Here is a 24,055-nt window from a genome sequence, read left to right as displayed (position 1 = left end):
TTGACAAGTGAACTATAAAAGTGAATGAACTTGTGGCTGCTCAGATAAAAGCATGAGTCAGAGTTGTAGTTTCTGCTCTGTGGATACAGTTGTCAACCAGATACACTGAATGTGGGGATGGCCAGTAGCAAAATTATAAAGCAGGCCTGTTTGTCTTCAAACACTCCTGAGCCAGCTTTTAGTTCCCTTGTAAAAATGCAAAACTGACTTCTGATTTGGGGTGATCCATTGAATATATGCATTTACTTTGGGTTTTACTTGAAACCTAAGTAAAATGACAGTAAAGGAATTGCTTTTTAAGGCAGAAATCTACAATGACAATGAGATTAGGAGGGAAGATAAGAACAATAAAATTTTGGGATTTAGAAGCCATGTAGACAAGAGGTATCCAATTTAATAGACCTGAGAAAGATGATCCCTTACCTTGCCTTGGAAAAAGCTAGGAAGTACCTGATTACATCAAAGACCTCCCAAAAGACTGGGAATATCAAGTACCTCTGGAAATGTGGATAAAGGTTGGGTTAAAAACAGTGGGATTGGTTTGTAAGTGTGTTTAAGAAGTGGTTAGATCCATAGACCTTCTATTCAACCCTGTATAGCCAGATAACTGTCCCTCTCCCAGCCTGTCAGAGGCTGCATATGGTAAAATAGAATTACTTTCAGGGAACACTTGGCACATTTGGAGATGAGATTCAATACCATAAACAGACACATTTTTGGAAACATTTACAACCCAATAAAATCCCAAGTCTTTTACCTCTGTTCTAATTTCAGAGCACTGTGGTAATTTCTCTCCGGTATCTGACCACCTTGAGAGGAAAGACATCAAGAGTGCCCCCAATAAATGACCTAGCCAGATGACTCAAAACTGAAGCTGACAGTCAACAAGGCTTACCCATGGGGTCAGAACTTCCAAGAAGCTTTTTTAGTACCTCATTCCTAGATTTGAGTAGACAACCAAAGATTGTCAGACACCTAAGGAGAACCAACTTGAAAGGTAGAGACCAAAACAAACAAACAAAAAAGCAACTGGAAGAAACCAAGCCTATGATGGGATCAGAAAACTATTATAAATATCCACAGAGGGATAAGAGGTGATTTTGAACCCATGAAACAAGAATATTATGTTATTTTTTAAAGGAACATTAGGGGAATAAAAAAGGGGACCTGGGGATTAGCAGAATAAAAAAGTCAAAGAAAGTTTGAATGATAAAGTTGAGCAAATCTCCCAGAAAGTAGAGCAAAAAGACAAAGGGGTGGAAAATAAGAGTTTAAAAAAAAAGTGATAGGACCAGAATAAGAAGTTCAAAAGCTGCATTAGAGCAGTCCCACAAAGAGAGAGACAGAGAAAAATGAAAGAAAGGAAATAATCAATAAAATAATTCTAGAAAGTTCAAGGAGAGGACACGCATTTACATACTGTAAGAGCTACTGAGTGCCTAGATAATAAGTGAAATTAGACGCACTTCAAGGTATATTATTGTGCAATTTCAAAACACTGGTGTATTCATTTGCTAGATCTGCCATAAAAAGATAAAACAGACTAGGTAGCTTAGACTACAGAAATTTATTCTCACAGTTTTGGAGGTTGGAAGTCCAAGATCAAGGTGTCATATGACCCCAGGATAGATTTTGTAAAGAATGTGAAATTAAAGGAATACCTGATCCTTTTGAACATAAGAAAAAGATATTTAAAGTGTTTAAGAGTTTGAGATAAATTAGTGATAAGTACATAATAGTAAGCAAACAAACAAAACTACAAGAACAAAAACAAAAAAAGCTATTAATTTCAGGGAAAACAAAAAGTTGAGTAAGAAAGAAAAATATATTCATAGGACACCCTGAGGCTCAACTGTGATATCATGTACACAGTCATAACAATGTTAAAATAAATATTAATTTAGCCATCATAAACATATTGAAAGTGTGGGGAGATAGAAATAGTGTTTGTACTAGGTGTAGGTGTAGGTGAAGGATGAAAAAAATTTAAATTTTCCAATATCTGTGGTTATATGAAAAAAAAATCATTAATCTGTACACTTAAGATTAGTGAGCTTTGGGCTTCCCTGGTGGCGCAGTGGTTGAGAGTCCGCCTGTCGATGCAGGGGACACGGGTTTGTGTCCAGGTCCGGGAAGATCACACATGCCGCCGAGCTGCTGGGCCCGTGAGCCATGGCCGCTGAGCCTGCGCATCCGGAGCCTGTGCTCCACAACAGGAGAGGCCACAGCGGTGAGAGGCCCGCGTACCACAAAAAAAAAAAAAAAAAGATTAGTGAGCTTTATTCTGTCTGTTTTGGCTCAATTAAAAAAAAAATCCAACAATTATTGTTCAGGTTTCAACCTAGGATTGCAAACTCAAATGCTGAACGGGGTTGGGCAAGGAGCTTAACTGAGGGAAGCAGTCTTGGTAAGTTTGAATAAGGAACTGGTGGTATGTGACAAACTGAAGAGCATGTGCTCTGAACACGTGCTCTGTTCCTCAAGTGGACTGCTACTGCTTAGCTCTAGCTATGGAAACATGAGCCTTGTATCACAAGATTTAAGGATTTCTCGAGAAAAGCCAAATACGTAAATGTTTACAAATGGAAATGTCCTGATTTTTTAAACATTGCTTAATACAAAAAAAAAAACAAAAACTGTGAGCTACATTTGGTCTATATAGTTCAAGCTGGCAGTTCTAAAATGATGAAGCTTTTTCATACTCACTTGGAGGGTGTGGGAAAGACATACTAGCCCAGAAATTATATTGCATCGAGTTAGTTAAACTGGCTCTTATGAAAACACTTTTAAACAGCAAACCAAGGAGTGAAGACCTATAACACTAAGAAACCAAAGCCAAACAAAACAAAACGAAGAAACAAAACCTCCGGACCTTAATATTTTTCCAAGTCACGCTGATGTGATAAAATCAGAATTACTGAACACTTGTAAGATATCAAATGTTGTGCCTTTGACTTAGCATATTCAGAAAGGGAACTTAATTGAGAAGACTTATGAATTAATTGAAGATCTAAAGCATCTGGATCATTCAGCTCCTACTAATATATAGAATTTCCAAAGGCCATGTTTAGTTTGACGTCAGTGAATGATTCATCATTTCTCTTGACTTTCAGGCTGATCAATGTCCCGTGTCAAATACCAAACAATGTGTTAGATTGAAGTTTTCTCATTCGTAAACTACCTATATCTGCTCCTATGCAGATGAACAGGGTAGAAAGTCAAGCAAATGAATAATGAGAAAAAGATTAGTGTATTGTATAAACAAAGACGCAAAGCAGATCAATGGTTACCTGGGGCCCAAGGTGGAGAGAAGACTGATTGTAAACAGACACAAAGGAACTTTAGGGGATAATGGAAGCGTTCTAAAACTAGATTGTGGTGATTGTTGTACAACTGGATAAATGTATTAAAACTCTTGAATTGTACACTTAAAATGGGTGAATTTTGTGCTAGGTAAATTATACCCTAAAAAGGCTGTAATTAAAAAAAAAGAATAATGGATGATAAAATTAGTGGGCTAAAGTACAAGTATGATGAAAAACAAGATATTTACATAGTCTCAAAGTATCTCCCACTAGATACTTATTAACTGCAATGGGGAAAACAGTAACTTTATGGTGGAGAAACCTGGCAGACAGTACTTTTAAATGACCAGAGTTAACATCACCAGTAAAGGGATGGATGGATATCACATGCCTTCTGAAGTGATACACAGAGAAGAATATACCATCGGTTTGTGGTACTCCTGCCCAAAATGCATAACCTGAATTTAATCCTGAGGAAGCATATGACAACCCCAAGTTGAGGGACATTCTACAAAATTACTGACAAACACTCTTCAAAACTGTCAAGTTCAGGAATGACAGACGGAGAAATACTCCTGATTAAGGTAGGGCATGTGACAGTTAAGTGCAATGTGAGATCGTACGCTGGATCCCGGTCCAGAAAACACATGTTAGCGGGCAAACAGAAGACAGCGAGCAACATTTGAATAAGGTCTGTAGATTAGTTAACAGCATTGTGTCAATGTTAATTTCCTGCTTTTGATAACTGTGGTGCGATTGTGTGAGATATTAAAATTAGGGGAAACAGGATGAAGGGTATATGTGGGAATCTCTGTACTATTTTTGTAACTTTTGTAAGTTATTTTGAAGTAGTTTCAAAATGAAAAGTTAAAAAGATGTTTTACCTTTCAGCTGGGAAAGTGGCAATGGATTGATAAGAAATTAATGGTGAAGTAGTGACCAGAATTTTACCCATTGCTCAGAAAGCGGTAAGCAGGAAAACAAGGTGAGGTAGAGACATTTTTAAATGAAGTACTAAAACTAAATATTATTATATTAACCATTCTCTTTCCTGCTCTTCCCTTCCCAGTGGAACTGCACTATTCTGTACTTTTCTTTTCCTTCTTAAGAATATATCTTTTTAGTGACTCCTGTACTAGTGAAAGAAAACTTTTTTTTTTTTCCGGTACGCGGGCCTCTCATTATTGTGGCCTCTCCCGCTGCGGAGCACAGGCTCCGGACGCGCAGGCTCAGCGGCCATGGCTCACAGGCCCAGCCGCTCCGCGGCATGTGGGATCTTCCCGGATCGGGGCACGAACCCGTGTCCCCTGCATTGGCAGGCGGACTCTCAACCACCGCGCCACCAGGGAAGCCCAAAAGAAAATATTTTAAACTAAAAACTTGATTCTGCTTTGCTTAATATTAAAAGAGAAATTATGGGTCACAATGATACTTGATGCAAAACTTGGAAAGGCAGAATCTTATCGACACAAGAGTTTTTAGAATTCGAAGTACTCATCTGGTTACTATTCTGTTCAGTTAAGATAATAAAGCGAATGTTTTGTATTCTGGTGACCACAGAAGCACAATGAACAAGGAAACAAGGAGCACTGGCCAGGTAGGGCAAAGGTCTATGTGTGCGCTATGGCTATTGTGACATATTTATCATATGTGTGCTTATGAGTATGGTCTTTCTTTTTAAATTTTAAATTAATTTTAATTTTTTATTGAAGTATCATTGATTTACAATGTTGTGTTAGTATCAGGTGTATAGTAAAGTGATTCGGTCATATATATATACTTTTTCAGACTCTTTTTCCCTTATAGGTTATTACAAAATATTGAGTATAGCTCTCTGTGCTACACAATAAGTCCTTGTTGGTTATCTGTTTTATATATAGTAGTGTGTATATGTTAGTCCCTGTTACATTAATTTTTCTCTTCAATGTTTACTGAAAAAGAGCAAGTAGCTCTCCAGGTGAGTCAATTGTTAGCTTCAAAGTTTTAATTTAATCTCCTAGGAATGTCACCTTCAACTTTAAAGCATGTAATGACCATAAAGCTTATAAACATGTTTGTTAAAGGAAATCATAATTGGTTATTTAATCTATAGAATACAAGTGTTATGGGAGATTAAATTTGTTCAATTAAGCTGTACACGAATTTACCACACCTGTGATCAGAAAGAAATCCATCGTGTATAGTATAGATTCTCTTGTTATTCAGAAAGCTTCATTCAGACTCTTCTTTCTGTCTTTTTCTTGGGGGCTGTCCAAAACAAAGATGCTTCTAGCCGTTTCATATGTAAATACAATGCAAAGCTTTACCATAGTATTCCAATGTATGGATGTGCCAAATTTATTTAGCTACTCCCCTACAGGTGGATAGTTAGGATTTTCCCAACATTTTACCTACAACACACCTACTATAAATGTCATAAATGTGTGCATATGTATATATGTAGGACAAACTTCTAGCCATAGAATTCCTAGGTCAAAAGGCATATAAAATTAAGAGTTTGATAGCTATTTAAAATTTTGCCTTCCATAAAAAGGTTGTTGATATATATCTTATTTATTTAAAAATGTTTAGTATTTGTGTTAAAAATTATAGATGCCTTTTGTCTTTTGTAACCAGTAATATGATACAAAGATGTATTAAAAAATAAAATGTAACCATTTCTCCTCTTCCCCCATTGCCCCTGTCTATTAGTACAGTGATGTGTATCCTTTCAAACATACTGCATGAATGTCATCATACACACACCTGTAAATAAGTACAATCTCATATATACAGGCACTGAATTTTTTCTAATTAGAATACATTCAGGTGTTATTTATATTATTTTAAAGACAAACAAGTAAAACCTTCTATTGGTTAGAGTTGGTTTCAGTAGCATGAACAGAAATTTAAACAGCACGAAAGTTCATTTTCCTCTCTTGCAGCTCCACGCCAGGGTGTGGGCTGCTTCCAGGTCTCTGCTCCCACATCTCTGGGGTGTGGCTCCCATTCTTAGTAACCAAGAATCGCTCCAGCCATCACTTCTGTATCCCAGGCAGCAAGAGAAAGAAGAAATGAAGGACACTAGGTTCTACAAAACTGCCACACACTACTTCTCATCCAGTCCATGAGCCAGAACTTCGTCACATGACCATTCTTAGTTGCAAGGTAGACTAGGAAGGGTAATCTTTATCCTAAGAGGCCATGTACCTAGCTTAAAATTCAGGGGGTCTGCTATTATTAAAGAAGAGGGGGATGTACCTAACATACAGTACCTAATTCAGGAAATTTCAAATTATTATGCACAGAAGTTTGGAAGGACCACTAAAATAAAGGTAGCTTGCAGAAGGAGTAAGGGTGCTGATGTGAAGGAAGTTCCCATAGAAAGATTATGTGATTGAGACAGAGATACGGAAGTGGCTGCGTGGCTTGAAAATATTTGCTGCTATGTATTTGGAGCAGCCTACACTGAGACTCAAGGGCAGAACAAAAACATTAAAATAATAAGAGGAAAGTAAGTAAGTCAATCTGAAGAAAGTTCATGAATCTTCCTCCATAAGTGAAGTCGTAATGCTTAATTGAGAGACAGAGCTATGGGACTCCAAAGACACTGGTCTTGAAACCAGGAAGCCCTGGCTTTGCTGATAGCACAGTATTTCAGTTAAGTGCAATTAAACAGTCTTTGAGGAAATTTGGAGGATTAGTAAGAGGAAGGAAGAATGGAGATCTTTCACTTTTGTTTCTGTGTCTTTTATTTACATTTAAGCAATCACGAGCAGGTGCCTATGGATTTTGGCATACACTTCTTTAAAACCATAGAAGTTAGAAAGTGAAACTTAAATAAAGCCACAAATGTCACTTCTAAATTTCTATCGACAGTAGAAGAGGATATTATTTAGACTGTCTCCTAAACCATTACAATATAAATCATTGCACAACATTTTTCTAGTTTTGCTCAACACCCATTCTTTGCCCGATAGTATATTTTAGAGAGAATAGTGCACCACTCAAGTTGGCCAGCCTGCAGGCTTTGAATGGTGCTTTTCTCTTTTTTAAAGATTTTGTGGGAAGCTGATTTAAAAGTGACTGGACTATAAACTAAGCCTTATAAGTAGCATAGTTTAACAGCCTAAGATAATGAATTCAAATAATATTACTGACAGCCTTAAATGAAAGTCACGCTCCCTAAAAACACAGAAATGTACTTATTTCACCTGCCAGTCACCTTCAATATTTTGGGGAAGGAATATTATTTCATGTGCATAAAATGGTTTTATATCTTAACAGAGGACTATATGATACTTGAATATTGTTATTCTGTCTTAACTAAGGCAGTTACAAGAATAAAAACTACTGGCCTCTGGCCTTTCAGAGATATTCCCACTAAGTTCATGTGCATCTAATGAAAAATAGCAAATAAATCAATAAATATTAGCATTTAAGAAATATTTATTTATTTACCAACCACAGCTAGATAAGAGGAACTGGGTTAATTTTGAAACCCTCAGTTTCCTTTTCTCTAAGCCAATAGTTATTGCTGGTCACTGATGTGTTGTTCTTTCCTTTGCAGGAAGTTGCAAAATTGAGAGAAAAAAACAATACCAAGTTGGCATTGTTTTTAGCTTTCCCCTGATTTGGATGTAGCTACAGTCCTTACTTTTTCTCGTGGCAACTATCATAATTATTCAAAGGAGAAAAATGAGGCAAAAGGGAGGAGCAGGGAATTATGCCAAAGGACATATAGCAGGGTTATTGCCACAAAGCTGAGCTGCTGGAATCCAGCTCTGCGCCAACAGAGGGCTCTTACCACAATGCAAAGAGTCAGGTGCTCTTTAAATTGGGTATCAGTGTCCTTGGAGAAATAGTTTAGACTTCTCAGTTTCAGACCTACCTTCCTCTGAATATTAGTATGGTAGTATACTATGGCACCTAACCCTTTGAGGATGGGGAGTGGTTGCAATGGTGAATGATTTACAAACTGAGTTTAAAATAGCAAGGGTGATCTGTTTTTGCAAAACTCAGTGTAACAAGGCAGTGCATTATTAGATCAGTAGTTGGCCAACTATGGCTTGCTGCTTCTTTCTGTACAGCCTGCAAGCTCAGAATGATTTTTATATTTTTTTGTAGGTTGAAAAAAATTAAAAGAATAATATTTCATGACATGAAAATTATATGAGGCTCAAATTTCAAAACGTGTGGACATTTGTTTTCTCTCTTACGAGTACCTACATAAAATCCTTGAATTTTCCTATTGACTAAAGTACTTACTGCCTGGCCCTTTACAGAAAAAGTTTGCAGATCTCTGGTTTAGAAGTGCGTGGGACTTAGTGTCAGGAAGATCTGCATTGAGCTGCAGGGCTGAATTTACTGAATGTACAACTTTGAGCAAGATATCTAACTTTTCTAAGCCTCAGTTTCCTTGCTTATAAATGGGTATACAAATAATATTTATCTTGCAGAGTTAAATGAGATAATGCATTTAATATGTTCAACATAATGCCTATCACTTAGTAAGGGAACCACACATTATTATTATTGTTATCATTTTACCCTAAAGCAACTGTGATTAAATAAAACGCAAAAATGAGGAAATGTTAAAGTTACATTGGAATAGATTGTAATAGATTGCAGAATAGAATAGAAGAGATTGTGATAGATTCTACAATATTATACTTAGGACATTTAAAAACTTACTTTAAAAGGCATTTTGGATTAAATAAAAACAACAACAACAACAACGTCTCACTCAGAATAGAATGGATAAAATTGGTGTCCTGTGTTAAGATAGAAGTAAATACGGTCATACTCAGACATGCAAGAAGAGCTGAGATTGAAAGCCATATAACTAAATAAATCAAATCCCTCACCTCTTCAGACACGTGCTTCCTAAATTCTGTCCAGTTACTAGAGTCGGAAAAGAAAATGGTAGAACTCCATAGAATTCATGGATAGACATCTTGCTGAAGAATACTATGGAAAAAGACTAAAGGAAAAATTTTAAGCTCTAATCTTTACACTCATACCTAGGTATGTCTCAATTAGGAAATTACCACAAATGATAACTCTACTCAGAAGGCCAGAACTTGAAACTGCTGGAGGCAAGACCTGAAGGCAGTGTTTCTATGCAAATGCACACTGTCACCACCACATTTTGATGCACAGAGGAGACTCTTTTATTTTATTTTTTTTTTAATTTTTATTTATTTATTTATCTTAGTTCCCTGATCAGGGATTGAACCTGGAACCCCTGCAGTGGAAGCTTGGACTCTTAACCACTGGACCACCAGGGAACTCCTGGGAGGCTTTTTTAAATAGCAGCTCTTTTGGGATAAAATTCACATACGGTACAATACACCTATTTAAAGTGTACAGTTGAGTGGTTTTTAGTGTGTTCAGAGAGTTGTGCTACCATGATCAACAGTCAGTTTTAGAACATTTTCGTCACCCCCCAAATGTACCCATTTACAGTCACTCTTCAGTCCCCTAGTCCCTGATAATAAATAATCTACTTTGTTTCTATAGATCAGCCTATTCTGGACATTTCATGTAAATGGAATCATACAATATGTGGTGTTCTGTGAACGCCTTCTTTCATTCAGCATAATGCTTTTGAGGTTCATTCATCTTGTAGCAGGTATCAGTACTCTATTTCTGTTTATTGTGAGATACTTTTCCATTATACCATATTTTGTTCATCCATTCATCAGCTGATGGACATTTGGGGTGCCTTTAACTTTTGACCACTGTATAAAACTCTTTTTGCTCCTGACTGAGGCTACACACTGTTACAGCAGTATTTGTCCATCCTCTTGACTGAGCTGCTAAAGGGCACACGTTGTTCCTGGTGAGAGATAAGAGATGTTAGTATAATGTTCAGCCAGAGTCATGTAAGGGAATCTGCAAGAACTTGCCTGAGAAGTATGTAAGAGAAGGAAGTCACAGCTGTAACAGCTTCTGTTCAGGCAGTAATGCTGAAGCGTCACTCAATGCTGTTCATAAGAGCAAAACCTGAAAATGATTGACAGGAAATGGATAAATAAGTTGCTGCAGAGTCATATAATGATAAAATACAACAGTGGAGTTGGAAAACTAGCTAACCCTAGGAGATTATATATTGTACGATACTCTTTTTATGAAATTCAAAGACAAGCAAAATTAAACATCATGTTGTCTAAGTTCATATATAAGTGTGATAGAACTAAAAAGAAAAGAGGAAGTAAGTCACCTATGATCAACCACTATGAGAGTGCTTACTATCTCAGAGGAGAGGCAGAGGGTTGGAATAGGAGACAGCCACATGAATAGGTGTAACTTATTGGTAATGTTCTTGGGTTAGAGGTGAGGTCAAAGGAGTTCATTGTAAATATACATAAATATATATGTAAATATAAAGGAGAACTACCGTAGACTAAAAAAAGTGCACAAACTAAAAGTTGAGAATTATGTTTTATTCATGAGGAATTAAGCCCAGGAGCAGCCTCTCCGATAGCTCTAAGGGACTGTTCCGAAGATGTAAGGGAGGAGCCAGGATCTAGGAGTTTTTGCAAAACAAAGAAAAAAACAAACCAAAAAACCAAAACCAGGTAGTTAGAACGTCAAAAGATTACTGTTAATTAAAGAAAGCCAGACATCTCAAGTTAATGAATTTAGTGCTCTTCTGTGTATGGGAAGATGAAAGAGTCTGGGCTTAATGAAATCATTCCTTTGATATGCACCTTAACTATCTAGGGCCCATATCCTGTTTTTCTCCATCCTGAGTCCCCTCAGGTGCACTGTTGGTTTGGCTGCAGAGGCTAACGGCTTGATGGCTGCAACAGCCTTTGTTTACTGATATGGCAGGTGACATTCTTTGTCCAGACTATCCATGGATTATTGATGAGAGTGTCATGCACTAAAGAATATAATAAATGAACTCAGGGTACCTGAGTCCAAATAAAAAAATGAGAAGACAAAATAAATAAAAATAATGCATGTACGTAGTAAAAATCTGGATATACATGTAAAATCTGCAGTTACAAAAAAGAAAAAAGTTTCACTAGTTCAGGCAGAAAAATTACAATTACCTTTGCAGTGTTAACAGCTTCCCATTCTTTCTCCTATGAATTAAAAAAAATTTTTAATGATACTAAGAAATGTCAAGTTGATAAAGCCTATTCCTCATGAGAGCTGTTTAGGACAGGCTACTCACTCCAGGTTCCAACCACCCGTGACTCAACTCTACCATCAACCAGCCATTAGCTTTTAAGGATAAAGGCGCACACAGAGACGACGTCAGGTCTGGGCCCAACAAGTCCGCCTCGCTCGGGTGCGGTTCAGAGAACACGCCCCAGGGACCTGCCCAGTTCCCCTGGGGGCGTGTCTAAGAGGGGAGGCGGTCCTCAGCCGGAGACCAGGTGATAACCGTGGGCGGCATCAGGAGGCGCCACGCGTCGCGGCATGATGACGTCAAGCACGCGCCGCGCGCTTACCATGCGCAGCTGTGGGCCGGCGTCTTGATTCCAGGTGTTTCTCTTAGGTAGAGGTGTGCTGTGCTGTTTGCCAGGATGTTTCATGCTATTGGCTCTGCGGATGGGGAAGAGGAGAAGGCGGAGGAGGATTGTCCTGAATTGGTCCCCATTAAGACGAAGCAAAGAGAGGAGAAGGAGGAAACGTCTCGTCCCGGCGCTAAGATCCCAGTCACAATTATCACCGGGTATTTAGGTAACTAGCAGTCCCGGTCAGAAAATGCAGTGAACGCTGCTGTCCTGTGAGTTTGAGGCTGACGGTGCCTGTTCTCCTTAGGCATCGGGGCCTTCTGGCCGACAGCAGATGTCTCTGAGGTGGGGGCTGGGTCACTTGCTCTCCGACTGGGTTGCTTTTCATCTCAGAGGTTATGCTCAGACCCCTCTAAGTTAGGGTCACATTTATCAAGTGAGATTGAAAATTAGCCTCGCCTCGCATTTTTGAAACTAGTTCTGGCTTTGCAGTGTGAAGCACGGACCCACCCCTCATTATGCATGTGACCTCTAACAAGTTACCTTGTATTTCTAAAGTTCACCTGCCTCACTTGAAAACGGAAATAGTTTCAGTCACCTGTCTGACTTTGCTTTTCTCTTCAGCTTAGTGGGGCAAGAAATACCTACCGTATAACCCTGTTCCAATTAAAGTGTGACCTTTCTGGAAATGCCCGACACCGGAGGATCATTCCTCAGTATATTTCTCTTCCTCATGAGCCAGTCTCTTCCAGCCTTTCGTGTAAAGTACTTCTATCTCAAACTTTTTTTTTTTGAGGTCTATTTGTGAAGTACTGTAGGAGAAAGAGTAAGAATAAAATTACTGTGCCCTCAAAGGCTATATTTCTCAAAGTGAGGACTTTCAGTTCATGGGATCACTTGAATTCATAGCTTTATAAACATAGTACAATTTCCTGAAGGACAGTTTATGCCCTTACACTAGAGGTACTTTCCTGGAAAAGTTTGAGAAGTATTATTTTAAAACTTTACAGTTAACTAGAAGGGCTAGAATAAATACCATATTAAAAGTGTGGAAAAAGTTAAGAAATGTAGATAAAGTGAAACGATCTGGGGAAAATAGTACCACTTCTAGATGCTGCTGCAGACAAGTACAAACTTGGTGCACCTGAGGGCCTTTTATATAAAAATAGGAATTAAATCACTGGCATTTCTCTTTTGTTGCTTTGTAGACTAAGTTTATTTTCATTTTTACTCAGGATTAATTTTATAAAGGAGTTTATTTATTAATAAAGGAATTTCCCACTGTTATTCAGAGGCTGCTCTACTGCGAAGTTGAGCAGATTTCTTTTCTGAAACAGTATAGTTTAGACTTGCCCTCCTGTCTTTCCCCATTTTGCTCACTGGTAGATCAGAAGAGCATTGGAGATAATGGTCTGAAGCTTAGGAGTGAGGACTAATGCCAGCAACTTTGTTGCTGAATCTAGGGGATAGTTTCCTTACTTATTCTTGACCATTTTCTCTTTCTTGAACTCTTGTTCCCCATCACATTTTTCATCAGATTTTCCACCTACTTCTCTGGCTTCTCCTATAAAGTTTATTTTTTTCCCTCTCTGTCCATCCTTTTAACTTCATACCCAGCTGGTTTTTATTTTGATGTCCCACAGACATGTCAAACTCAGCATGTCTAAAACTTCATGTTACCATCCCATCATGAATGATGGTTGCTTCTGTGAGCCCAACCATCTGGAATATTCTAAAAGCTTCCTAACTGGTCTTGAGTCATGCTGCCCTTTGATATATTCTCTGTATTTGAGCCTTAATGATCTTTATGAATGTCAATCAATTTTGTCATACCCTTCAGTGGTTTCTATTTGGGTTAAAGTTCAAATTCCTTAACATGAATTACAAGAGCTTTACAATCTGGTTCTTGACCACCTCTTTAGCCTGCGAAACTGTGGCCCAGCCACACTGAACGACTTTTACTTCTACAATGTGCCAAGTGTCTTGGCCCCAGGAATTCTTTCTTCTGTTAGTCCTCTGGCTAGATGTCCCTTTTAGGTGCTCCCTGACATCTTGTATATCTATTGAATGTGTCATCCCGTGACATAACTGCTTCTTTATTGCTCTGAATTCCCCTCCTTCTCCCACTTCCTTTAATGTTTCTAAGCTTCCTGAAGGTAGAGAGAGTTTGTCTGTGTCTTGTACACTTTTCACCAAGGCTCAGTATAAAATCTGGTCCATAGGAGACTTTTGAGTGACGGAACTGTGTCTTAAGGTCTTTTGCTTCATAATATGGTTAATTATGAAGCTCTAGTAATTCTGTTAGGTCTCCTACATCCACCCCTTCCTTTCCATTTTCACTGCCACTGCTTAGTGCAGCACTCATGCTCAGGGCACCTGTCTCACACTTGGACTGGTTTTAAGAATTTTCTCATTGCCCTGTGTCCTTAAGGTCTGTCCCTTCCATTCTAAATGTCAACCTTTAGTGATACTGAGCTTCCTAAAGCCCGCTAAATACAAGCCTTCCATCCCTTTGATAGCTTTATACGAATGTGACCCAAAAAAGTTGAAGATATTAATACCCTATTACTCAGGAAATCCCTCCTAGTTATACCCTAGAAATCTTGTAAATGTACTTCAGAAGATGTGTACAAGCTTACCTATAAAAGTTCTTAGCACCATTATTTGTAATAGCAAAACACTAGAAACAACCCAAATGCGCACCAGCAGAAAAATAGGTAAATAAATGACATATTTATACAGTTGAACTGCACTAGTATGTGCATGCAGTTAGGGTTTTTTGTTTGTTTGTTTGTTTTCCCCTCCATGGACTTTGGTATGTATGGTTCACAAGACAAGTTTTTCTTCTGCTTGAGCTGAATGTATTAGGTGTAATATGCCACCTACTGGATAGAGTTAGCATAGCTTTATGAACTTTTCTTTCCTAATACTGATTATTGTGTCTTTTGTTAACATTTCCTAGATCCATTCTCCATTTTGTGTGTGTGTGTGTGTGTGTGTGTGTAATCAATTTTATAGATTGCTTTAAGCATACTAAAAGTAGCCATATAGATATTCTGAATTTGTGTCTGGTTAATGGTGAATGTCAAAATAAAAGAAAGGTCTTTATGTGTAAATTCTGGGGAAGTAAACCATATATTCTTGACTAAGAAACATTGTCATCGTGTGAAGGGATTTAAATATTTTATGTTTTATAAACTACACAAATACTTTATTCCTTAGGAGCCCTTACTTCAATAATTCCTTATTTAATAGAAAATTTAGATGCCCTTACATTAATTGTGTAAGTTATATAGAAGGTATATTTTTTTGTCATATGAGGTCAAAGAAATCTATGTGACGCACCTTGTTGGATTATTTGTAAATATTTATAAAATTTTATGTTAGCATAAAGCATTTTTAATAGCTTTCAAAGGATACTTTAATCTTTTCCTCTAGAATCTTCTTTTACCATTGTTAAATAATATTTGAATAGCATGCAAATTTTAAAGAGTGTTAGGACTCTTTATATCTTTTTTTTAAGACTTTAATTTATTAATTTATTTTGGCTGCATCGGGTCTTAGTTGTGGCATGTGGGATCTTTGTTGAGGCACGCGGGATCTTTCTTTGCGGTGCATGGGCTCTTCATTGCAGCGCTCGGGCTTCTCTCTAGTTGTGGTGTGCGGGTTTTCTCTCTCTGGTTGTGGCACGCGGCCTCCAGGGCGCGTGGGCTCTGTAGTTTGCAGCACGCAGGCTCTCTAGTTGAGGCCCGCAAGCTCAGTAGTTGTGGCACTCGGGCTTAGTTGCCCCGCGGCATATGGGTCAGTTCCCTGACCAGGGATCAAACCTGCGTCCCCTGCATTGTAAGGCGGATTCTTTACCACTGGACCATCAGGGAAGTCCCTTTATATCTTTTTTTGTGTCTCTAAAATTAGTCTTTGAATTTTGTTATTTAAAACATATTTTATAGGTGCTGGGAAGACAACACTTCTGAACTATATTCTGACAGAGCAACATAGTAAAAGAATAGCAGTGATTTTAAATGAATTCGGGGAAGGTAAGTAAAGTTCAGTAAATGCCATGCTGCTAGAATTTATTGGACAGTTAATTCAACTGGTGAATTGATATTCCATATTTTAAAATGAAAAGGCAAGACATGATAATGTGAACACATTGCTGTAGATAATTTTGGAAAAATTAGATTCATTTATGTTAAGCTTTATTTTGTGTGGATTCGAGATACTGAAATAAGATAATTTCTTTAAAATTTTATTTTGTTTAACTTTAGAATTCATACCAACAGAATTAAATTAGATTTTTGCATAAAATAAATATCTCCAGAAATAAAAATCTAAGGATATGAAAGAATATCTTTCAGGAAGATTTTTGTACCAACTAGGAAGGTCCTTTTGTACTGATTGTATTGTATAATTGCAACTTTTGAAATATATTTGAAAATGCTTCAGGCTTATAAGTTTATCCTGTTGAACGTTTATTATTCTGCAAAACAGTTAAAACAGAAGATTTAAAAAATAAGTTAAACATGTGGTCTCCATCCTCAAGCAACTTCCTTTATCTGTGAAAACGTGTATATTTAACATTCCAGTTTTTTTGTCTTTAATATTGAACTGTGTTTAAAAAAAATGTATACAGCAGTGTTAGACACAATTCTCTGATTTCTTTTATAAGCTTTTCTGCTCAAGTGTGAATTTTAATAAATCTCATGTTTAGCCAAAAAATATAACTTCAGTTAGGGTATTTCTTAAATTATACTTTTTTTTCAGTTACAAATTGGTAAAGGAGCTAGGATTATTAACAGGATGGGAGGCCTGTTAGTTGAACTTTATTTCTGGTTTTAGTAAACTGAAGATAGTTTCAGTAAACCAAAGAGTCTTGTTAGACAAAAATAAAAATCCTAAGATTTTTTTAATCATAGTTTTTAATTCTAACTTCTTATTAACTGATCTTCTGTTGGACACTGATTACATTTATTATTATTTCTTACTATCTTTCTTCACTCTTTCTGGACCTTTTTCACAACTTTGTCCTTTACAGCATTTGTAATACTTTCCTTTTCATTTTATTAACGTTCTCTACACCCTGAATTCTGTAGCAGCCCCTTTCAAAACTCTTTATCATTGCCTAACTGAAGTATAAACAAAAAATATATGTAAGTGAAAAATTATTCAGGTTTTTGTTGTTGTTGTTGGTCATTTGCTTTACTGGATATTTAGAACTCTTTCCTGGCTTGGGTATGTTTCTTTACTGGAGGAAAAGTAAGACTTTTAAATAATTCTTATTTGATAACAAGCATCTCAGGCTCTCAAATATACTTTATCCTTTCTCAAGTAAGCATTGCTAGGAAACGTATGTGTATTTGATTAAAATTTAATTTTTAAGTGAGCACATTGGTACCCTGGCCAAGCAAAATTTCCTCAAAATGAACTAAGGGTATAACTCATGGGGAATACTGAACAGTCTGTCTAGTAGACACAGAAACAATTCAGAGGAAGAATGAAAAGAAAACATAGGTAAGAGATTGAAGGGCATATAAAAACCAATATATAAACATACTGGTCTATCTAGAGAGTTGGCCATGGACAAGAAAGAACACCTTTAAAATAGCTACTTTATTAGGAAATGGGAGCAGGCTAGTAAGAGGCCTAAAGAGGAAGTAGATTTTACATTTGCCTCTTTAGGGGTTTAAATTCTCTAAAAGAAAGAAAAGCTAAAATAATCTAGAGTAGTATAGTTTAAAATATTGAGGCAGCCTGAATAGAATAAAAGAATAAAAGTTACGAAGTGTATTGTCTGCTTTGAAATCTGCTCCATTATTGAGTATATTCATCTTTGTTTTTGGTTGACTAGTGGACATAATCTAAAGAGTGCTTCTTGTTAATCATTCTAGGAAGTGCATTGGAGAAATCCTTAGCTGTCAGCCAAGATGGAGAACTCTACGAAGAATGGCTGGAACTTAGAAACGGTTGCCTCTGCTGTTCCGTAAAGTGAGGAATGTTTTTACTGTGTGCTTGTTGGCTTCTGGAAATGTTTATTGGTTATATTTCTAGCTTTGATTTCCTTATGTAAATTAACTGAATCTACATAATCTTCTTCACTGTATTTTCAAGTAAACGACTTATTAGTATGCATTTTCTTAAAGCATTTCTTGATGCCTTGTTTTTCTATCTGCTCTAATGCTGTGGTTCCTTTTATTGAGTTTTTTGTTGTTGTTTTTGATGTCAGGGTTTAATTAATAATCCCTGTGATGAATGAAAGTCTCATTTAATGTGTAAAAAATGATTCTGAATTTAATAAGTCATTGGTCTTATTTCCAAGAATTCAACCTCTAAAAACAAAAATAAATGACCATGAAAAAAGAGAAAAACCTCACATCCTGTTCCACCAGTTACAGTTGTTTCCAAGGACAGTGTTTTATTCACCAATATAACAGCTCTTAGAAAAGGAGTTGACACATAGTAGTCACTCAAATGTTTGTTGAGCAAATTAGGAAAATTAATACCCATATGGTTGATTTTGTATATTCTAGTGAATTAAATTTCTTCTACATCATTTACTATCTTAGGTGTTTGAGTCAAGTGTATTAACAAGGCTAAAACTTAACAGATTTTCTTAGACAATTAAAATTAAATATTTTCTTGCACTTTTGATATTATTAAGAAAAAAAGGAAATTAAAGCCTGCTACTCTAATTCAGAACAGAATTGAAAGGTATTTAATTATAGTGTCCCTTTAGCTGTTGTATTAAGCTACTGTAATTCCTAAATTTTGTCGTTTTCTGTATGGATTTTTTTCTTTCATAAAGCTATAAAAATAACAGGTTCTGATTTACTTTAGTCAGGTATATTAAAATTCCCTCTGCTTTTAATTTTAATAAAATTAAAGTATTAACTCATCAAGTATCTGACTTCTTGTTACCTGTCAGCATATATGCATCCATTTCCCTCCCCTCCCCCAAACTGGTAAATACTGGATGGACATGTTAGAAGCTTGGGACTGAGGTAAATTTCCACATGCCTAAAGAGATCTTTATCCCTGGTTGCTAAATATATTTTTAAATGTTTGTGATGATCACTTTAAAATATTCAGGCAATCAATGTATATCATGTTTTGGCATTCTCCAGGGACAGTGGCCTTAAAGCTATTGAGAATTTGATGCAGAAGAAAGGGAAATTTGATTACATACTGTTAGAGACCACTGGATTAGCAGATCCTGGTAAGAAATGTCATTATTAATAACCAGAATATAGTTCTTAAACATTTAAAAATAAATGGACTAGAGGAATATCTAAAATGAGTATTAAAGCTTTACTCTAGATTAAAAATTTGTTATTTTGCTTTAAAGGAGAAAAAATACTGAGTTGTCATGTTTCTTTGGCAGATGAATGATGATCAAAGTGTTTGGTAATTTTAACATGCTAATAAAATTTGAAGTTCTATCGATTAATTTAGGGTTATTGGCATGAACAAAAGTTGTTAAAAATATTAGGAAAATCTAATAAAATTTAGGGAAAAAGGAGACATTCTACCTCTAGTATATATTTGGTTGGTTCTGCTCTACAGAGATCTTAATTCTGATTGCCTTTTTTTTTTTTTTTCTGTACGTGGGCCTCTCACTGTCGTGGCCTCTCCCATTGCGGAGCACAGGCTCCGGACGCGCAGGCTCAGTGGCCATGGCTTACGGGCCCAGCCGCTCCGCAGCATGTGGGATCTTCTCGGACCGGGGCACGAACCCGTGTCCCCTGCATTGGCAGGCGGACTCTCAACCACTGCACCACCAGGGAAGCCCCTGATAGCTTTTTAATCCAGTTTTCATAGAGGGTCATTTAGAGATACCTAAGGACTTTTGGAGTTAAATCCCAGAAATACTTATTCCCTTTAAATTAATTGTTAGCATTTTGTTTTTCTACTATTAAACTTGAAATAATTTTGTTTGTAAATATTGTCATAAGGTAGAGAGTTAAATCAAGCCTTTTTTTCTGGTGTGCAATTAATAATGATTATGAAATTTTTACCTCTGAATGGAATTACATCCAAACTTCCCTGTTGAAAGCTACACAAAGTCTACCTGTTTCTAACAATGGGTTTCTGTTCCTTAACATCTTTATTCCAAGTATGCAGAACATTTAGTTTTGTAAGGCTGACCCATACCATTATTTGTTTTTTGATCTGGGTCTATGGCATTGCACCATAAAACCGTATTAAAGAACTGTTTGGGAATAATTTATTGAAGGGGTCATAATTGTTTAAAAGAAATATTGGAGTGTACTGAAGGTTCAAATGTAATCAATTGTTACTTTATTTTGAAGTATTATGTAATAACATTGTCCCTATGTTTTCAGATTAGGATTGAGTTAGGCTCTTTTGGTCCTTACAGTAGGCGTGAATTTTTCATACATTTTCGTACATTTCCAAGAGGTCTGACTGATGATAGGACTTGGACCATTACATTGATGTTAAATATTAATTTAAATCTGGTAAGATGGGAAAGGATATTGTGTGCCTCTTTTTGAAAGAGAAAATATCAGTTTCTTTTATTGTAGCCACTGCATAGAGAAAAATTCTTGTAATTTTGAGAGTAGGTGAATTTACTAAAACACAGTGTAGCTTTTCAGAGGAAGTAAAAATTAAAAATCTCAGAGAAAGCTTTTGTACAAAAAGCTTTTGTGGTATAAACAGTTTGATGTTTCTTCTTTCTTTAGAATAATGATTTTTGTTGTTTGGGTAGAAATGAAACATTGATCATTAAAAAAAATTTAAACAGTAACTAAGAAAATACAAAGAAGAAAGTTAAAAAAAATGTTGTCCTATATCTCACTACTGTAAAATACAAGCAGGTAAATTTTATTCCAAGGATTTCTCCGTGCCAGGGCTACTTGCTGTGGTATGTTGAATGACAGCATCAGCCTCAGCTGGTAGCTTGGGAAAAATACAGATTCTTGGGCCTCATCTGAGATCTATGGAATCAGAATCTCTAAGGGTGGGACCCAGCAATCTGTTTTAATAAGCCCCCCAGGTGATTCTTACACATACATAAGTTTGGGAAACCCCACTCCATGTGTAAATATGCAGAAGTAATTTTATAAAATAGGATCACATTCTTTGTGCTATTCTAAATAATTATTAATGTAGTTCTACTTGAACCTAAAAGAAGAGAACTTGAAAGAAGTGAAAGAATTGCTGAATGTCAGATAAATGCTTCTTCACTGTAAGAGATATGAGTTAAGGAAAAAAAATTATAAAGAACGTAAATTGGACAAGTTATTTTTTAAATTACGTGTTTAAATTTTCAGGGTAGTACCTATTGACTCTCTGGCATAAAGGATGAGGGAATTAAAACACTTCCGCCTTCTCCCATTTGGTTTTGGTTCATTGTATTCTTTGCTATGTTGTCAAGGTTTCTACATTTATATTCTGTCATACTTTGTTTAGTCCTGTGTTTAAACTGTTTTACCAGCACTATGGCTCCTCCATTCCTGAGTTGATCAATCTCTTGATTGACTGAATTTCATGGTCAGGTAATCTTTTCAAGCTTTCAGTGCTGTATTCCTTTAGATCTCGCATATTTCATTGCTTGAGAATGCTTGTCTTTTTTTTTTTTTTTTATACTTGAAGGATTACTTGGCTAGGTATAAAATTTTCGTATCACAATTTCTTTCCTTCAGAACTTTGAAAATGTTGCATCATGATTTCATAGTATTTTTGATTGGCTGGATTTCCTTGTGCAGTATTTTTCTCTTTTCATCGGGAAGGATTTGTTGAGTGCTTTATTCTTTGAGTTTCAATGCTGTTGTTTCCTTTAGTGTTTGAGAATGTCTGCCTGTGGTTTTCATTCTTGAAAAACAACTTGGCAGGACATAATATCCTCAGAGAACACCTTTGTTAGAACTTTGTGGTCATTTTATTATATTGGAGCAATGAATTTTACTAGAGAAAAATCTGATTTTTTTCCTGCCTCCTTGAAAGTGACTTGCTTTTTCATCTAAAATGCCTGAAAAATTTTTTCTTTCTTTTTAAAGTTCAGTAATATAACCAAGATACATCTAGGTGTCATTCATAATCATGTTTTCCTGGATTACAATATACTCTTTAGTCTGTAGGGTTAGTGCTTCATTTAGGGATATTTTCCTTATTTATTACCATGAAGAATTTTTCTGTCAAATTATTGGGTTCTCTTCTTTATGACACGAATTTTTCATATATTGAATTTTCTTTTGTTCTCCATATTTATTATCTTCTAATTGTTTTGATATGTCTTTTGCCTCTGCATTTACTGTAATCATCTCAAATCTTCCTTTTTGCCTGTAATTGTTTCCACCAATGTCTGTTGATGTTTTAAATGAATTAATTGATTAAGTAATGGTACATTGGCCCTAAGTTTTATTTCTTCAGCATTATAAACTACCTTTTCATATTATTCTGTTTTATTTTGCTTTGGAGACTTTTTTTTAAGCTCTTTCCTTTTTTTAAAAAAATAGTTTTACTTGTTTCTTTTTCATCTTTTAAAAAAATTTTTATTTATTTATTGGCCACATCGTGCGGGATCTTAGTTCCCTGACCAGGGATTGAACCTGGGCCACAGCAGTGAAAGCGCCAAGTCCTAACCACTGGACTGCTATGGAATTCCCTAAAGCTTGTTTTTAATTAAGATTATATTGTTTTTATCTTTCTTATTATAAAGAAGCCCTTAGGAATTTTCTTTGGTTTCTTCAATTATGTTTCCTTCCAGAACAGGTTCTTTGCCATCTGTATTCCCCATTCATTTGTTCATTTTATTCTGTCCCTCCTTTTATCTGCTTTTTGCTTCTTTTAATCTGTAGTAACGTGCATAGTTTTTTCACCATGTTTATGCTTGATGTAGGAGGCTCAGAGAACTGTCTACTTAGATGTGGTGTTCATGAATTTTTTAAATACCCTACCCATGTTACCTAAACTTGTTTTTCTCTTGAGCCTTAGTTTGAAAGCTGGGTATAGCTGGGAGCGGGGATGGGGAAGCAGAGAGAAATGAAGTGATTGAGAGAGCCAGATGGGCAATATGATTTTTAGGCTCTGCTCTCCTACAATACCAAGTGTTCCCCTCCTGTTTTAGCTCAAACTACTCATGAATAGATTTCCCGTACCTTTTGCAGGGACATCCTTGAGCTTCATACTTCTCTCTTCATTTTGCTCTGAGCCCTAGAAAGTGACCCCCTCCCGTGAAAGTGTGGAGATGGTTAGAAAATTTTACCCTTGAAGTTTCTTTGTTGGCTTTCTCCTGTATTGCTTATTTCTCCCTCAGTTCTACTTCTCACCATTTTGAAAGCTATTTCTGATAAATATTAGGATTTTGTAAACTACTTATCTATAACCTCTTGTTGAATATTGGGGTAGAATTAACAACTGTCATACATCACATAGAACTTTGTGTTTTTTCTTTTTACTATCATTCAGAAATTATGGCAGGAAGTTGTATATTTGGTTGCTGCTGATAAAATTTGGCTTTCAAATTTTTATTTTGTTTATTTTTATTTTTTGTTTTGTTAGGTTTTGAAGAAGGGAGATTCTATAATTTAGCTCAGGGTTTTTTAACCTTGGTACAAATGACATTTTGGGTTGAATAATTCTTTATTTTAGGAGGCCGTCTTGTGTATTGTAGGATGTTTAAGAGAATCCCTGGCTTCTACCTACTACAGGCCAGTAGCATTCGTGTAGTTTAGATGACCAGAAATTTCTCCAGGCATTGCCAAATATTCCCTGGGGAGAAAAATTACCCTGGGTTTAGAATCACTAATTAACTTCATTCTCTCGTCTTTACTCCCCCTGTTAAACACCTGCATCCAAATTTTAAGTAGTTCTTTCTTTTGTAGTCTGGTAAGTAAGTATTAAGCCAAAGATACACATCAGATTTAGAATAAAAGCTCTAATACACTCTTACAGTTCAACTTAATGCTAGGCAAATGTTAACTATCGGACTTATAAGCTCTCCGAATAGAAATCAATGAATTTAAAAAAAGATTTATGTACAGTGCTGGGAATTTTACTGAGTGAAAAAAATTAATACTTTTAAAAAATAACTTATTGTTTGGAGTAATGATACTCACAATAGATTTACTTTTCTCCATTAATTAAAATCATGTTGTTAGCCAAGTAAGTGAAGAAAATTCTTACTGACAATTCAGTTGTTTCCTGTTTAGAAGACTGACACTCTCCAGTTCTAAGCTAAATAATTGTCATGGTAAAGTAATTTCCTTGAAAAGGACAGGCATTGATTCAGCCCCTGTTACTCACGAATCCTATTTCAGTCAAATTGGAAAACTATTA

The 24,055-nt window shown here is 36.1% G+C and overlaps 1 protein-coding gene across 1 annotated transcript in view; it reads left to right on the top strand.

The window, feature by feature from the left end:
• The first annotated feature begins 11,738 nt into the window (after positions 1-11,738).
• The window catches only part of ZNG1A (Zn regulated GTPase metalloprotein activator 1A), a 43,681-nt gene continuing 31,364 nt past the window's right edge, over positions 11,739-24,055 (top strand). The window contains exons 1-4 of the mRNA XM_024734224.1: positions 11,739-11,984; positions 15,709-15,795; positions 17,647-17,743; positions 18,880-18,971. Of these exons, the coding sequence (XP_024589992.1) occupies positions 11,828-11,984; positions 15,709-15,795; positions 17,647-17,743; positions 18,880-18,971 (433 nt within the window). The 5' untranslated portion in view covers positions 11,739-11,827. The remainder of the gene's footprint in view (positions 11,985-15,708; positions 15,796-17,646; positions 17,744-18,879; positions 18,972-24,055) is intronic.

Source organism: Neophocaena asiaeorientalis, unplaced genomic scaffold (genome assembly GCF_003031525.2).
Source record: "Neophocaena asiaeorientalis asiaeorientalis breed wild unplaced genomic scaffold, Neophocaena_asiaeorientalis_V1.1 scaffold256, whole genome shotgun sequence".
Taxonomy (NCBI): domain Eukaryota; kingdom Metazoa; phylum Chordata; class Mammalia; order Artiodactyla; family Phocoenidae; genus Neophocaena; species Neophocaena asiaeorientalis.
Note: the sequence above shows the minus strand (reverse complement) of the source record. Positions and strands in the feature narration are given on the sequence as shown.